Here is a 17,244-nt window from a genome sequence, read left to right as displayed (position 1 = left end):
AAATGAAGCTCCTGAAATATATAATCTTATATTCTTTGAGATATTCTTTGAAATATATAATCTTGTATATATTCTTCAAAAATCTCCACTGCCATATGTGATGGTACATGCATGCAAGCCCAACTCATCAGGGAGGCTGAAGCTTATTGATCACTTGAGCTCTGGGGTTTTGAGCTGAAGTAGGTTAACGTATTTGGGTGGCTGCAAGTAAGATTAACTTAATATGGTAACTCTAACCCTTGTATACAGTCAGTGAGAGAATTCATTTTGTATTACTATGCATCTTTCTTACAAATATATCTTTCCCTTTTGTCAATGGGTTAAGGAAGACAGGGAGAGAAAACTGATTTATGTTTATTAATTATTTTTAGGGCAGCTGGGTGCCACGGTGGATAGATTTCTGGGCCTGGAGTCAGGGAGATTTCCTATTCCTGAGTTCAAATCTGGCCTCAGACACTTACTAGCTGTGTGACCCTAGGGAAGTTACTTAACTCTGTTTGCCTCAGTTTCCTCATTTGTAAAATGAGCTGGAGAAGGAAATAGGAAAACATTTCGGTATCCTGTAAAAAATATATATGTATATATACATATATAGCACATAAATACATATATACAGACATATGTATGTGTAATTAAGTACCCTAAATTGATTAATTCTCTGTCAGGAAGTGGTGAAGTTGTTTTATAAGTCTTTTGGAATATTGGTGGTCATTGCAGTGATCATAGTTCTTATGACTTTCAAAGTTGTCTTTATATTATTTTTGTTATTATATAAATTTCTCCTAGTGGTGCTTATTTCATTTTTAATTAGTTTATAAAAGTCTTCAAAATTATATATTTTCATAATGTTGATGATATACTATAAATTATACTCATTTTACTCCATATCAGTTCAAATAAGCCTTTTTATGTCTCCTTGAAATAATTTTCCCTCATTTCTTACAGAACAACAATATTCTATCACATTATATAATATAATTAATTCAGTCATTTCTCAAATGATGAGAATCTTTTTGGTTTCCAGGATTTTTACCATAACAAAAGAGCTGCTATAAATAATGTTGTACATATAGGACCTTTTCCTATTTATTTAATCTCTTTTGAGAACAGACCTATAGTGGTATACTTTAGTAAAAGGACATGTGCTGTTTAGTGTTTTGTTTTTTTTTTGCACTGAATGTCTGACAGTCTGACAATTTTATTTTTAGTCTATTTATATTCCCAGAGGTACATGAAATAACTTTACTCCAATCCTACTCCAATCCCATTTTAACATATGCCTTTAATGTCATTTTCTCATAATTCTTCAGTCTAGATCACTAGTGAATATGAATATAAACATCTGGCTTTCATAAAGTTTACTAGAGTTATGTCAGACATGCTTGCAGTATATTAAAATAATGACCAGGCTCAAGGTGTAAGATATTTAGTAGTTAGAGGAGTATGCTGCTTTCTGAAGTGTGCAACGATTTTGTCTAAGGGCTCCCTCAGCATAATGAACTAAAATAGAAGGGTGGCTACAAGGCAGGCTTTTTCATTTTAAGGCAAGGAATCATGTCTTTTATTTGGTAAAAATGACAGAATGAGAAATCATTCCAATTTTGTCAGATCAATGCCAAACTGATAGACTGAAAATGCAACAAGTGAAAAGAGGTCTGGCATCTGCACCAGTCTGCACAGAATCATTTACATACACAGGTAAACAAAGTTACCAACAAGCGTTTTAAAAAATTTTGCAACACTAAAAGAGGTCATGTGATCTCTGTTGCATTAAAGGAGGCATAGAGAACAAGGACCACAGAAAAGCCATTGATAAACTAGAGTATTCAACAGTAAGATCATTGGCCTCATTATTGGCCTCAACTTTATGCCACATGAAGTTTGGTTGAGTTTAAAGAAATGGAGATCTTTGGGGATGTTTTCTAAAGAAAACAGAGATGTTTAGCCTTAGGGAGACATAAGAGCTGCATGCATGTGTCTGAAGAGTTATCACTTGGAAGAGATCAGAATTGGTCTTTCTGACTCCTTGGAGCAGAACTAAAAGCAATGAATGGGAGATATAGAGGAGGAAAGTTAGTATCAATATTATGGAAAATCTAACAATTAGGAGGCATTACAAGACAGTATGTGGCACTGAATTCAGTGGCTTTAAGGTCATATCCCACCATTATAATATCAGTTATCCCTTACACATCACTGGGGTTAGGGGTATGGCACCCACACTAGCTGGAAAATCTTTGTAAAATTATTTTGCCCTCCCCTCATACCAGAGAAAAAGGATATATTATTATGGTATTAAAAGATGAAATACATTGATATTATACATACACACACACACACACACACACACACACACACACACACATTTTACGCATTTCAGAGATTCTAAACTTTTTCTCTACTGTCTGTTGGCCTTCTTTTGTCACCCGTGGCTTCTGCAAAACTCCCCTCAAAATCCCATTTAATTTCTCATCAAAACCATGATGTGGAAAGTCATAATGTGGAAAGTATAACTTACTGCTGCAAGTACGCTACTTGGGTGTGACCATGCACAAGTCACTTCATATCACTGGGCCTTGATTTTGTCATCTGTAAAATGAGGGGATTGGATTAGTTGATTTCTCAGGTTCAGTCCAGTGTGGTGACTAGAGTGTTGGGCTTTGCATCAGGATGATACCTCAGATACTTCCTAGCTACGTGACCTTTTGCAATTGCTTAACCTCCAACAGACTCAATTTGCTCATCTATAAAATGTGAAGAATAAAAGTAACTACCATCCAAGGTTTTTGTGAAGATCACATTTAATGTTAAATTCTGACTGTTTTCAAGTTAAATTTCCATTCTGATACTTTGAGTAAAAAAGAAAAGGAAGTGCTTTTACTTAGAGGTGGCAATTATAGTGAATTGACCATTTTGCTAGAAGGATGATCATTAATTTTCAAGGGTTCACACAAAGGGACTATTACTGTCATACCTTGATTTTAGATAATATTAACAAGAACTCATTTTATTAAGTCACTTTTAAATTGAACTTCACAATAACATTCTAGCAAGTCTCTCTATAACATCACAGATAACTAGCAACTGCATATTGATTTTGAATTGATTAATAGGTACAATAAGTAATATTATTTTCATTTTTCAAAACCATAAACAAACTCAAGTAGGTTTCCGAACCTGCTCATTCCTACAATTAGTATATGTCCTTCTATCTCTACACCTTCACAAAGCTATGCTCCATATTTTTCCTCCTCCTTTCTTGGAATTGTTAGGGCCTTTCCAGACTCAATCAGCTGCCACCTGCTAAATGAAACCTTCTGTGGTTTCCTCGTTGTTAGTACTGTTCCCAACAGTGCAAGAAGACCTAGTAAATACTTTGGATTTACGACCATCCCACTTCTTAAAACTCCTTAATACTAATATCTAGTATTCATTCAATTCTTAAAGTATGCAAAAAAGGATTAACTATGTTAACTCATTTAATCTATACACAATAACCTTGGAATGTAGATGTTATTATCATCTCCATTTTAAAGATGAGGAAACTGAGACTCTAAGAGGTTAAGTGACTTGCCCAGAGTTACACAGCTGGGGAGTCCTTGAGTTGGAATTTGAACCGAGATCTTCTTGAATCTCTGTCTCACACTTTAGCTAGGACTGCTACTGTTTGCACTAAATTTTTGTAGCCCCTAGAACATAGTAGGTGCTTAATACATGCTAATTGAATTGAACCTAGAAAGCTGGAATTGAAAGCAGGGGATTTTTACTTCAAAGCCATCACTCATTCTACATTTATGCTACCCTGCTTCCTTCTGAAATAATTGTTTTCTTGAATATATGTGTGTGTGTGTATGTCTAAATTGTATAATATAAGAAAATAATTTAAAAAATGAAAAGACATTGGATTTCCAATGAGAATTGATTTTCTTTATACTTGTAAATTGTACTTTAGTTCATTTACAATTTATAGTTTGGGTTAGGCTATAGTTAGACATTCAAAGAAACAAAGGGGTCATTTTAAGAGCATGAAATAGCTACATTCATAAGTTATTTAAATTATAAATCCTTCCTTTTGCCTGAACACTTTACTATTTCTATACTATGAATTTCTAAACTCTCTGATACATATTTGTATTTACCCTTATATGTTCTTATATGTTACAGGAATAAATTCTATGGTCTTGGTTAAATTTTTACTCTACTCCAAAATATTCACTGGGAGAGTTGACTAACATCATTCTATTTCTCCCTGGTCATGTCACTGTTGTGTTATGCTCCAAATATTATGAAGGATAAAGTATACATTTGTAGCTTAAACACATGCACTTAGTTATGCCTATAGCCCAAAATTCTCATGAGAGATTAAAATAAGGATAAGTATGAATATCTTTATGGAAGAAAGGATAAAGTAAAAACAAAAGTCTTTTTCTAAGTGAACTCTTCAGTGAATAAAGAGGATGAGGTGCCAAAGATCAATAGAAGGAGGGAGAACAAAGTAATGGAAGAATACTGCCCAAGATGGGGAAGAATGGGAAGGGCAGGCAAAGGTAACTGAAATTAGAGACAAAAGGCAACAGTGAAATTCTAGCACCTTGATTAATCTAGGTGTTCTAGCCAATGGTTTGGTATGGGAACAGAAAGGTGTAAGAAACAAAAGAAAACCCTAGTGTTTCATAAACCCAGGGCACATCTGTGTATAGGGTACTAAGAACAATTATGAGCAAAATGTCTCAAGAAATTAAAAACAAAACCATAAAAATGCTACTAACAAGCATTTCAGGTGATTAAAAAGGGATAGCATGACTAACATAGAAGGAAAGGTTAACAAAATCAGAATTACTGAGCTTAAATATTGAGAGGGTATAAAACCATGAAATATATTGGTATGGTTACGAGCACTATGGATTTGTTCACTGAACCTGAGAATTCTAGAAACAATGACTACTTGAAATTCTAAAGTTTTAAATTATAAAAAAGCAAATAAACTACAACTTTATGTGACTAATAATAAAAAACTGAGTTTTTATAGCACACTAATGTTTGCAAAGCACTTTATGGACACTGTCACATTTGATCCTAACAACAGATCGAGGTCAGTGCCATTATTCTTGTTTTACAGACTAAGAAACTAAGGGTCAGGGGAATTAAATCTTGAGCAGGATTGCAAAGGTAGGAAGTATATGAGTATTTGAAGGCAGGTGTTTTTGACTAAAAGTCTAGCTCTGACTTCATTACATGGTAGATCACTGATGGAATATGTTACATTATGGAATAGGTTAAAAATATAAACATATTTGAGAAGGAACAAGAGAAATTCATGGATAATAGAAGCATAATGACAATTAATAAAAATTAATGATGTTTGAGGTATATTTCTAAATTTCTAAGGTTGATTTTGTAGCAAAAAAGCTACAAAAATCATCATGAACTTGTGGGTATATAAAACCAGGCTGAAGAATAAAGAATGTTAAAATTATAAATATATTATCATTTTATGTTAAAATTACCCAAGATAAAAATGGGTCCAAAGATGTGGACCTAGAAATGTAGGTTCAGGAGAAGGTGGGAAATAATGCAGAGAGATGAGAAATTTGGGTGTACTTCTTTCTAGTAAACTTGTGAAGAATTAAAAAAATAATTTCCTTATTTTCAATGAATAAAAATATAGTTTCTCTCCCCACCTTCCTAAGGGAAAAAGTAAAGAAAAACAAAACCCAGGTAACTAATATGTTATTAATGTCAATATATAACTAACAGTCAAGCAAAACACATTGGTCATGTATAAAAAATTATGTCTCAATGTTTATCCCCAGAAATATCCACAGCAGGAAGGAAATGGATAAACAGGAGAGCCTGGAAGATATTTCTAATCCTTTAAACTTGGTCAAAATTATTGAATATAATGAGACCTTGAAATTCTAAATTCTCCACTTACCAGTCTATATCATAAGATTACCTCACAGTAAAGATAATTTTACCCTTGAACTTATTTTGTGCCCTATAGATGTTACAATAAACATTTGATGAAACTACCCTGCTAGAGAAGAGAAAGGAGAAAATTTATGAATCTTATGACCATTATCATAGAAAAAATAATATCTCCCCACCCCTTTTGAACCAAATGTTGGTGGCAACATATGATTATCCAAAGAAAGTAGTGTCAGGAATACTACTGAGAAGGCCTTATGTTTGGGAGCAGCATTAAAGTCCCATTTCAACCCAGAGGAGAACCACAAAATGCCCCTATATTTAGCAGAAGCTGCAAATAGGTAAGTTAGCTTTTCACTTGTCTGATTCTCCTTCTTGTAGGTAGCATCTACTGATATTCCATCAATATAATAGGATAAGCATTCATTGACTCATTTTTTTTTTCTGGCCCTGGATTTCATTCATGTAAGGAAATCCTGCTGTGAAATTCCTCTAATACAGATATGTCTACCTTTATTATGATCTGTTCTCAGTCCCTTTAGTTCACCCTATCACTAACCTTTCCCCTCTCTAATCATTTCTACCCACCACTGCTACATTAATCTACTTGATGCAGAGGTCTGATTAAGTTTCTAAAATGTTAAAATATCCTTCATAGCTTGTAGAAGAATGTCCAAAATGTTTATCTTGGCATTCAAAGCCCTCCACAATCAGGCTCAAATGTGCCTTTCATGCCTTATTTCCCACAGTTACAAAGGTTAACAATGGATCTGGCCTCAAGAAACAATTCACAAGATGGTGATAAAACATTATATTGTAGCAAGACAACAAAAAGAGATCAGGCCTGAGCATGTAGACCACCTATGTACCCAGGGAACTAGACATGGGCAGAACACTAAAAGGACAAAGTGGATTAGGAAAAAGGATAAGGGTTCAATGAGTATAATGTGTTGTGATTGATGTGTTAGGTAAAATGGAATCTGCATGAGCAGTAAGGTCATTGGTATAACAGAATAATTAGATAAATTCATATTCCCTTTATGTTACTCCAGTACCCCAGTGGCTATCAGTGAATGAACATTTATTAAGCATTGACCATGTTCTAGGTACTATGCAAAACACCAAGGATTCAAAACAAAACAAAACAAAAACAGCCAAAATAAACCCTATAGAAGATAGTGCTTCAACTGAATCTTAAAGGGAACCAGAATTTATAAAGGCCATTGTAGTCATGCCAATATAAATACAAGGAGATAGGAGATGGAACACCATGTATGAGGAACAGCAATTGAGTAATTATGACTAGATTGTAGAGGAAATGAAAGAAGTTATGTATTAAAACATGGGTAAGATATGGGGACAGATTGTGAAGAAAATTAAATGCTCAAAAGAGTAGTTTATATTTGGACCTAAATATAGGTAAGAGATGCATTGGAATTTATTGAGGGTGGGGGAGATGTGACATAGTCACACCTGTGTTTTAAGAAAATCACTTTGGCAGTCATAAAAAGGAAGTTTTAGAGGGGGCAGAAATAAGGCAGAGAACCCAACTGGAAGGCTATTGCAATAGGCCATTTGAGAGGCAGTGAGGGCCTAAACTAGGATTGTGACTGTGTAGAGAGGATATATATTTTAAAAAATGTTTTAGAGAAAGGAACTACAAAACTTGACAACTTACTGAAACAATCAATCAGTCATTTATTGAACACTTTCCTTGTGCCAGTTACTGTACCAACTGAAGGGTACATAAGCATGAAGAATGAAATGATCTTTCATTCCAAAGAATTTACATTCTAACAGGAAGCAATCAGTACATTAACATATATATTTATGAGATATAGATATAGATATATTGCTATATATGTATGAACTATTCACAAAATATTTAAATATAAGTTACTTTGGGAGAGAGGGCAGTAGCAGTTAGAGTATCAGAAAAGGCTTTTGAAGAAGATTGTGCCCAAACTGTATCTTAAAGGAAGAAATTTTATGATACAAAAATAAGAAGGAAATGCAATCCTGGCATGGGGAATAGCCAGTGTCAAGTTATGGAGATAAAGTGTTGGTGTTCAAAGAACAGAGGGAAGGACAATTTGGGTGAATATCAAAGTGTGGCAGCGGAACTAATGTCCAGTGTGGCTGTATGATAAATTGGAGTTGGTTGCCTGGAAGAGTGACATGGTCATACTTGTGTTTGTGGAAAAATTACTTTCGCAGCCATTGGTAGTGTAGGCTAAAGTGAGAGAGAATTAAGAGGGAGATAAATTATGAAACTGTTTCAATAATTTTGGTGAGAGGTTGCTGATTATCCTTCATTCTCAAAGAGGACCATGGCATCAGGGTGATGTCATGACTTATACCCAATTGGATTTAAGTGAAGAAGGGCTGTGCAAGGTCACCATCCTAACTCTGTCCTCCAGAGCAATTTGGGTACAGTGGCAAGATATGCATCAGGATGACTAGAGATTGCCCCAGATATTTAGGACAATTGGGGTTAAGTGACTTGCCCAGGGTCACACAGCTAGTCAGTGTCTGAGGTGAAATTTGAACTCAGTTACTCCTGTGTCCAGGGTCAGTGCTTTATGTACTGCACCAGCAAGGCCTGAAGTAAGTTTGAACCTATGTGAGTAGAGATTAGGGATTGCAAAGACACCCCCAAAAGTGAAAAAGACACATTTGTACAAAAATATTTATAGCAGTTCTTTTTGTGGTGGCTAAGAATTAGAAAGCAAAGAATTGCCCATCAACTGGGGAATGGCTAAATAAACTATGGTATATGATTGTGGTAGAATGACAAACAAACAGGACAATTTCAGAAAGGCTGGAAAGACTTATATGAACTGATGTATAGTGAAGTGAGCAGAGCCAGGACGATGTTGTACAGAGTGACAGCAATATTATTTGATAATGATCTGTGAATGACAACTATTCTCAGCAATCGAAGACAATTCAAAAGAAATCATGAAAAAGCATACTATTCACCTTCAAAGAAAGAACTGATATTGATTGAACACAGATAGAAGCACGCTATTTATCACTTTCTTTAATTTTTTCTTTTATTCAAGTTTTTTACACAAAATGACTAATATGGTAATGTTTTACATAACTGCATATGTATAATCTATATTTGATCACTTGCCACCTCAGAGAGGGGTGAGGAGAGGGAGGGAAGGAGAGATAGAATTTGGAAATAAAAACTTTACATAACAATGTTTACTATTATTTTTTTTTCCATTAGCAGCTTCCGCCATTTATTAAGTCATTAGCAGTTTCCGACATTAACACCATGCTGATTTAATAAAGCCGCTGAGGCTTGCCCATGGTGCTCTTGATATACAATGCCCTCACGTTCTGCCAGTTTTTCTTTAGCAGAGAAACCAGGAAATTGACAGCCAGATGGATGTTGTAGACAAGCTCATCATCTGTCATCTTCACGTGGCCAACAGCCACCGCCAGACACAGCACCTTCTTCATCTGGAACTTTATAGTAGATTTAACCTCATCGACCTTTGCCACCATATTCTCATTGTGGGTGAGCAGAGATGGAAATTTGCCAGCTTTGTTCAGACCAGGGCCCAGGATTCGAGGGATCTGTTTGATCAGGGACTCGGAGGCCAAAAAGGCATCATACTTTTTAGCCAGCTTCTTGACCAATTTCTTGTTCTTATTCAACTTCTTCAGGGCCTCAATATCCATGTGGGGGATCTCTACAGCCTTGGCCTCATCACAGTGCTGCTGGTCTCCCAGGACACACACAGAAAATTTAGGTCGGGGTGTGGACTTGAGCCTGACGGTGCCTGAGAAACGTTTGTCCTTTTGGGGATCATAGTTCTTCAGACTGATCTGCAGCTCCACAGTTTCCAAAAACTTTCTGCGTTTGCGCTGGTTTCCATGCAGGACCTCTCGCACAGCTTTGTAGAGAGTGTCTCGAGAGACTTTGCTGCTCATGGTTGCTCACTGGTCACAAGTCGGGAAAAGAACCTACTATTATTTTTAAAAATAGATAACTTATTGACTATGAGATATGTTGTGAAGGTGTGATGCAGAAAAGTGATAAATGGAGAATAATTCCACAATTATGTGGAATAACTGAAAAGAAGGTGATCCCTTTGAGAGAAATAGGAAAGACTGGAAGTAGGGAAGGGTTAGTTAGGAAAATGATGAGTTCAGTTTTAAACATGTTGATTATAAGATGTCTCCAGGGTATCCAGTTTGAAGGGTCAAATAGACAATTCATGATCCAAGAATGAAGCTTGGCAGATATGTGTGGTTAGAGAGACCACTTGAAAATAACCACAAGGTTTCTAGTATGTGACTGGAAGGGTGACAGTACCTTCTAATGTAATAGAGAAGTTTAAAGGAGGCATATTGAGTGAAAAAGATTTGAGAAACAAAACCTATTTATTCTTTATTTCAATCTATATTCCCAATGTATAGTCAACTCAATATACTTGCCATTCATTCATTAATTCACTCATTTATTTATTCACACCTTTGAAAGCATATCATCTATATCATACCATCTAACTTTGAGTGTTTCCCATGTTTCTATCTCAGGCACTCATCTTCCATACACATACTCTCTCTTATTAATTTTATTATCTCCCATAGATTTAACTATATATTAATGCAAATGATTAACATATGTAATATGTGTATGAGAGTGTGCATATATATGAATGTATACAAATATAAACACACAGATGTATATACATACAAAGATTTCTATAACCTCTGTCAATATGGTAATCATTTCTCTTTTCCATACTATTAGGCCATATTCAGCTTTTTATGGCTATAGAGCTTCATATATATCAGAAATGTGCAATACAATTAAAGTCGTCACAGCATGGAGGGGAATTAACAATTTCCATTGAACTCATCTACATTATCCAAACATATTTGATATTTCAAATTATAGAGTCCATCTGGTACCAGTATTAACTGGCTTTTGACATTTTCACTAGACAATCCACAACCATACATTTCAATGGGTTAACGTGGATAGGATAAACCAAAGACCACATCCTTATATTATCAGTGTTTATGATAGTAACTTATAAGTGATTAGTGTATTGCAATTTTAAAAGAACTGCACATATACATTATTTCACCTGATTAATACATCAAGCTAGTAAAGCAGTAAAGGCAAACATTATTGTCTCCATTATAAAGTTAATAGGATCTAAGATTGTTAGAACTGGAAGGTTCAGTCCCCTGAAGTCTTATAACTAGCAAATGACAGAACTTGAAATTGAACTCAAGTCTTATTATCCTAAATAAGTAATGGTGTCATTCACTTCAATAATGTACATTTTAAAGTTAAACAACCTGGTCCTGAAGTTAGTGAAAAGGACAAAATTCTAATCTGGGTACTCTAACTCCAAATCCAACATTCTACCATCATGAAGTACTTTTAAAAATTATATCATACTGTGTATATGGTCATATATGTATGTATCTACAGCAGTATGTGTGTATATGTATATGTCTGGGAATAGACATCAGCAGCTAGGAGGAGCTTGTGTGTAGCTGAGATGGGCCTTCAAGCTCGGGAGGAAGAAAAACAAATGAGACGCAGGAACCGACAGGCAACAGAGAGCGCAGTTTTCCCGATGTCCTCGTTGCGGCAGGAGCTGCGGCTCCCATATCAGACTGCACAGCCACGCTGTGGCCTGTGGCTCCTCAAGGGCTGATCCATGGTTGTCCACGACTGGTGGAAGCCTACTACTACTACTATACACACACACACACACACACACACACACACACACACACACACACACACACACACACACACACGTGTATATATATATATATATGTGTGTGTGTGTGTCTATATATAACATCCAGAACTACCTAAGACTTTAAATTGTAGAATAGCTACTTATTTTATGTGGTTAAAGGAGGTTTCCCACCAATTGGAGCAGTTAGTTTACATATTTTTGGAGTTTCAAATATATATGCATGCATATATGTATGTTTGTATACATACATTTTCCAAAAATTTCTTAAAGCTCCATTTAATATTTCAATCAGCCAGATTCTTACCTTTAAAGAAGACAAAATTTCCATCACTATTTTCATATACTGCATCAATACTTGGAGGCAATCCTCTCCAGAAATAAGTAATTTGCATGGGGTATCCATCCATCACCCTGTTGTTCCTCACTCGCCAAAACCACTGGTCCTGGAAACCAAACAAAAGTTTTTCTCAGCAAATATGCAGGTCCTCTGCTCAAGATCATCCTCAGCCTTCATATTTAAGTAAACTTTCAAATGCTAAAACACCAACGAATTTACAAAATTTATGAAATACTGTTTTAAAAAATCAACTTGCCCATTCTCCAGGCTAGATAATCTGTTTCCCATTTTAAAAACATTAATTCATCAAAATTTCCTGGTTTCTTCATCTGTGCAGAAATCCTTGCTACTGATTAGTACTTCTTTGCTCTAATTAGTAGACATTATTTTTGGGGACCACAAATAAATCATCACCTAGTACTCAACTTTCTGGCAATATACATCTCTTCTAACCTCAGATATATATATTCCACACTGAACTGTACTTGAAGCCTTTCTATCTTGTCAGAACCTTGAAATTCACTGGCATACTCTTTGATGATTCAGGGTTAATTCCATGTTACAATGAGGCATCAAAATCAGTTCAGTTGAGAGAAACTCATATATAATAATAAAAGTAATAGTGATATTTAGAATTTATACATCACTTTCCATGGATTATTTCATTGTTTGTACTTGTATCCCTGTGACCCAGTATAGGATTTGGAACATAATACATGCTTAATAGATAGTTCATGCTAAGTGGATTGATTATCCTATCCTACTAAAACATGCAAGTAAAGGTAGATAAATGGTCAGTTTTAAATGTAAAGTTTTAAAAAAGTAATTCTGAATAGTGATGATTGAAAGCAAGAGAGAGGACAATTGATTACATTGAATACAAGCATTTGAGGAAACTACAAGAATCATTACACCTGAAGCTCAATAGATGAATAAAATCTTAACCTCAGAACACCAACTGGGATAGACAACTGAAAAGAAAATAGATAAAGAAACCATTCTTTCTACCCGACATAAGCAACATGATTGACTATCAATAATTCCTAATCCATAAATGCATAGATAGAATCAACTCACAAGGTGTCATAGATAAGAGAAACTCATAATCAAATCCCAGCAGTCATTAACCTCTAACTAAACATATTTGACTAGTGGTTAATCAATATTTATTCCAAAGCCTTAATTACCTATTGGTTTTCTGAAGCAGACCGTTCTACCTTAAACTGCTTTAATTTCCTTCCTTCCTTCCTTCCTTTACTTATTACTGAGACCAGAAAATACCTTAGCTTCAAAAAGCCAAGGTGTTTCACTGCATCTGGGTCCATATCCAGTTGTCCCAATATATGTCTTGCCATTTGAAGCAGATGGCTATGAAGTAGAGAATGAGGCTGGTGACTTTTCAGGGCTCGCCCTCACTTAAATCCAATTCACGGCAAGTCATGACATCACCTCCTGATGTCATGATCCTCCTTGTAAAGAATTAATTGTTATTTGAAGTTTTTATGCCTGGGGCACGAGCACTGGCCTGGGGCTCAGCAAACTGCAGGGTGCTCCACCCACTGGTTGTAGCCCTTGCCAGGGCTCTGGCACCTCACCTCATCACCACTCCCCAATGCCTACATAGGCCTGGCAAAATTATAATGATTGTAAGCCTAGTGAGGGCAGTCATGTGACTGTCAGAGCGGCCATCCCATTGGCTGGGGCTGTGTGGGGTGTTTCTAGGTTTGGGGGAGGAGAATTGGGCATTTGAGGTGGAAGCTGGAAAGCAACAGGCATTCTGCTGTGTATTTTCAGCTTTTTCCTGGGTGGTGGTGTTTTTTCAGGTATAATTTCCTTTTCCCCATTTTATTTCCTTTCCCTTGATCCTACTGATCCTGTTTGTGTGTTTTTTTTTTTTTTAAGTTCGTTCTTGTTAAAATAAATCTTGTTCTGTTTTGAGGGAGGCTGCTGGTCTCCTTCTTTGCCCCAATATTGTGAAGAGCTGCTTAGCTAGCACTCCCCAATTAAAAATTGGTCCCCACATCCTTGAGAACAAAGAACAAGCTGTAATTGTTAGATTTTATTTTTCCTTATGAGTTAGCATGAGTGTCAGCTCTAGAGTCAAAGGGCCTGAGATTAAATTTTGATTCAGGTCTGTACTACCTGTGTGGCATTTGGGCAAAGCATGTCACTTTTCTGGGCTTTGGTTTCCAGATTATTAAAAATCAAGGGGGTATGGTGTTGAACTGTATGGCCTTTAAGGTTCCTTCCATTTCAAAATCCTATGATTTTAAAAATTTCACCCTGTGATTTATCCAATCATTTTTAGTTTTGTCATTTGTGGCCAAGCAGAGCAAATCTAATACCTCTTCCATATGACAGTCATTCAAATATTTGAAAACAAAAATTTTCCCTGCCTAAATCATCTCTTCTTCAAGACAAAAATTCCCTTTTCTTTCATCCCACCCTCATATATTTTTCACTATTTTGGTAATGGTCACCTTGGAAACTCTCAAACTTTTTTATGTCTACCTTAAAATGTGTTATTTGCATGGCTTGACTAATACTTTTAGTATTTAGTAACTTTTCCCTAATGAAAGTCTTTTGAGGTTTCTTAGGTTTTGGGGGATAAGAAAAGTGAATCATTCCCCTTTAGATTAGATTAAATTTCGGGGAGCTCTACTAAATTTTAAAATTCAGTTTTCTCTAGTTAGATGTATTATCTTCTCTTTTTTAGTAAGAGAACTGAGCCAAAAAGAACTTAACTCGATTTCTTATATAAACTATAATTAGAGCTTTAATGTTAAGAAAGGTAAATGCTAGATTAAACTTTTCCTACAAGTTTCTCTTACCAAAATCCTTATTGAACATTTATCCCAATCCTATGAAATCCCATTTGGTTTGAACTGTTCTTGACAATGGTATATCATCATAGATATGTGAGAATCTTCTATCATGAATTAAAAGATAGATAACAGTGACTATCCAGGATTCCTACATCATTCAGAAACTTCTTTATTAAAATGGATCAAAACTTTAAATCTTAAAATGTCCTATTCGCAGGGCTTTTAGAAGGGTGGAGCTACAGATGTTTTTATTGGTGGGTACTGGTAGTGAATTGTATTTCATGCTCTTCTACCCTTTAGGCCATTCCTTCCCTTCCCCCTCAGAATAAATAGAATTATAGAGATATAATGATCTATAATCTATTTTAGTTCCCTGCCTAAAGGTAGGTGAAAACTTAAACAAACTAAGACCAATGGTTACATAGTTCCTTGTTGGCAATTTCTAGAAATATAGACTCTACAACTTTTTATGGTGTTTTATCAAGCATGATATAATATGGTTCCATTGGGATTCTGGAGGCTCTTCTCTACAGTTCTCTGAAAACAGCAGTTTCATTATAGTAGTCCCTGTAAGATAGACTATATGCTTTTTGCTATAGTTGAGTCAAATTACTTATAAGGCATCATGTAAGGAAAGAAAAAAGAAAATGACTTGTATAAGTGAATGATTCCTGGCCATGTTTCACCTACTGATGATTCTCTCATATTGGTAGTAATCTAGAGCTAGCAATAAGAAAAAAAATGCTAAGGGTTTTCAAAGCAATATTGGTATTTTAACTTTACATTCATATGCGCTCCTTTTTTTAAAGAGAACATCTTAGTCAAGTGATTTGTATAACCCTAACAGCCTACCAAAATCATGTTACCTCCAAAAGAAAATCGGCAACCCTCTTAAGGCATGGTTACTAAAACCAATTCAGGACAAATCATCATTGCCAAATAACTACTGCATTCTAGGGAGAAATGCCTAAAAAGAATTTTTGCATGGTGCTCAGAATTTAAACCTTGAAATACTACAATCTTTCTTAGGAAAAAAAATGAACAATGATATATACATACAACACACACACATTCTCCTCTACTACAATGGTAAACTCTTAAGATGACAACTAAAGAATTGATGGAACCTCTTTATCAAGGCAAACACACAAGGCTTATGGAGTGAAGGAGCAAGAAATCAATGAATGATTTTTCTTCTTTGCTTTTACTATTTAGGATCATCATTGGCAGAGATTCAGATTGTGGTTACATATATTATGGCACCACTCAAATGAACCAAAACCAATCAGTTTAATTAAAAGTCATAGTCAGATTGTTTTAGAAAGGCTTCTACAATCAATTCTATAGACACAATCCCATGGAAAGACTCTACTGGCATTTTTAATGTCTGAAAAATTATGGAAAACAATGGCCTGAGCTTTGGAATCATAGGATGTGGGTTTAAGTTGTTCTTCATTCGCTACCTATATAAATTTGTGAAAGTTAATATCTTCCATAGGCCTCAATTTTCCCATTTATGAAATGAAGTGGTTGCCTCTGAAGTTTTGTCCCACTCTGGATTTATATGTCAAATGGCTCCAAATTAACCAAGGAAGAAGAAAGACAATAGTAATTGTATCACAAAAAATATTAATTCTGAGTAGAAAAGCATTAGAAATCCTGCTTTGTGGCCATGTGCATCTCTGTGTATCACAGCTTATTTTATCATCCCATTCGAGAAAGGGCATGAGATAGTTGTGAAACACTCATTTAATAACCAATGCAAATTAAAATTTAAAGAAGAAACAAAATTCTTGAAAAAATGCTGTATTATATTGGGGTTTCCATTGAGTACTTTCTTACTAAAAGTAAATTGTTTTGACAGCAGGAGAGCTACCTCCTCTTTGCCCTCCGCCATTCAAATACTAAGTGGATCTGTAATTTCATCAATGTGGGTATTCATTCTTGTGATACAGACGGCAAATCATTAATACCTGCCTATCCTGAATAAATTAGTAGAATGTCTTCTTTGATCTTGACAAAAAATGTTTACCCAATATGAAGGGGGCCTTCCTCAAAACCCTAAAGAAAACCATCTCATTAAACACACACAGACAAGAAAGTTCTTTACTTCTCTTTAGTAACATTAACTAGTTCAAGACAAATCTGGATTTCTGAAACCTTTATGGGGGAAATTACATTTACTATGCTACTATAAGATGTATTGTTTTAAAGTGGTTTTTTGTTTGTTTGCTGGTTTTTCCTGAGGTTACATTCACTGTATACTCTCTCACATAGTCTCTCCATTGCCCGCAAGGTGTGGCTGGATGGGGTTAGAACAGTAGTGTGTGACCAAAGAACAGATGTAAGTGATTCACATAGGGATGAAATGAGAGAGAGAGAGAGAGAGAGAGAGAGAGAGAGAGAG

The 17,244-nt window shown here is 35.4% G+C and overlaps 2 protein-coding genes across 2 annotated transcripts in view; both read right to left on the bottom strand.

Moving 5' to 3' along the window:
* The window catches only part of MMP16 (matrix metallopeptidase 16), a 387,096-nt gene that overhangs the window by 39,485 nt on the left and 330,367 nt on the right, over positions 1 to 17,244 (bottom strand). The window contains exon 7 of the mRNA XM_043962815.1: positions 11,980 to 12,118. Coding sequence (XP_043818750.1) covers positions 11,980 to 12,118 — 139 coding nt within the window. The remainder of the gene's footprint in view (positions 1 to 11,979; positions 12,119 to 17,244) is intronic.
* LOC122725619 (60S ribosomal protein L10a-like) lies at positions 9,163 to 9,885 on the bottom strand. Its single transcript, XM_043962825.1, has one exon. The coding sequence runs from the start codon at positions 9,874 to 9,876 to the stop codon at positions 9,223 to 9,225; it is 654 nt and encodes a 217-aa protein (XP_043818760.1). The 5' UTR covers positions 9,877 to 9,885; the 3' UTR covers positions 9,163 to 9,222.

Source organism: Dromiciops gliroides, chromosome 1, assembly GCF_019393635.1.
Source record: "Dromiciops gliroides isolate mDroGli1 chromosome 1, mDroGli1.pri, whole genome shotgun sequence".
Lineage (NCBI taxonomy): Eukaryota > Metazoa > Chordata > Mammalia > Microbiotheria > Microbiotheriidae > Dromiciops > Dromiciops gliroides.
The sequence above is the reverse complement of the archived record's forward strand: the minus strand, read 5'-3'. Positions and strand labels throughout refer to the sequence as shown.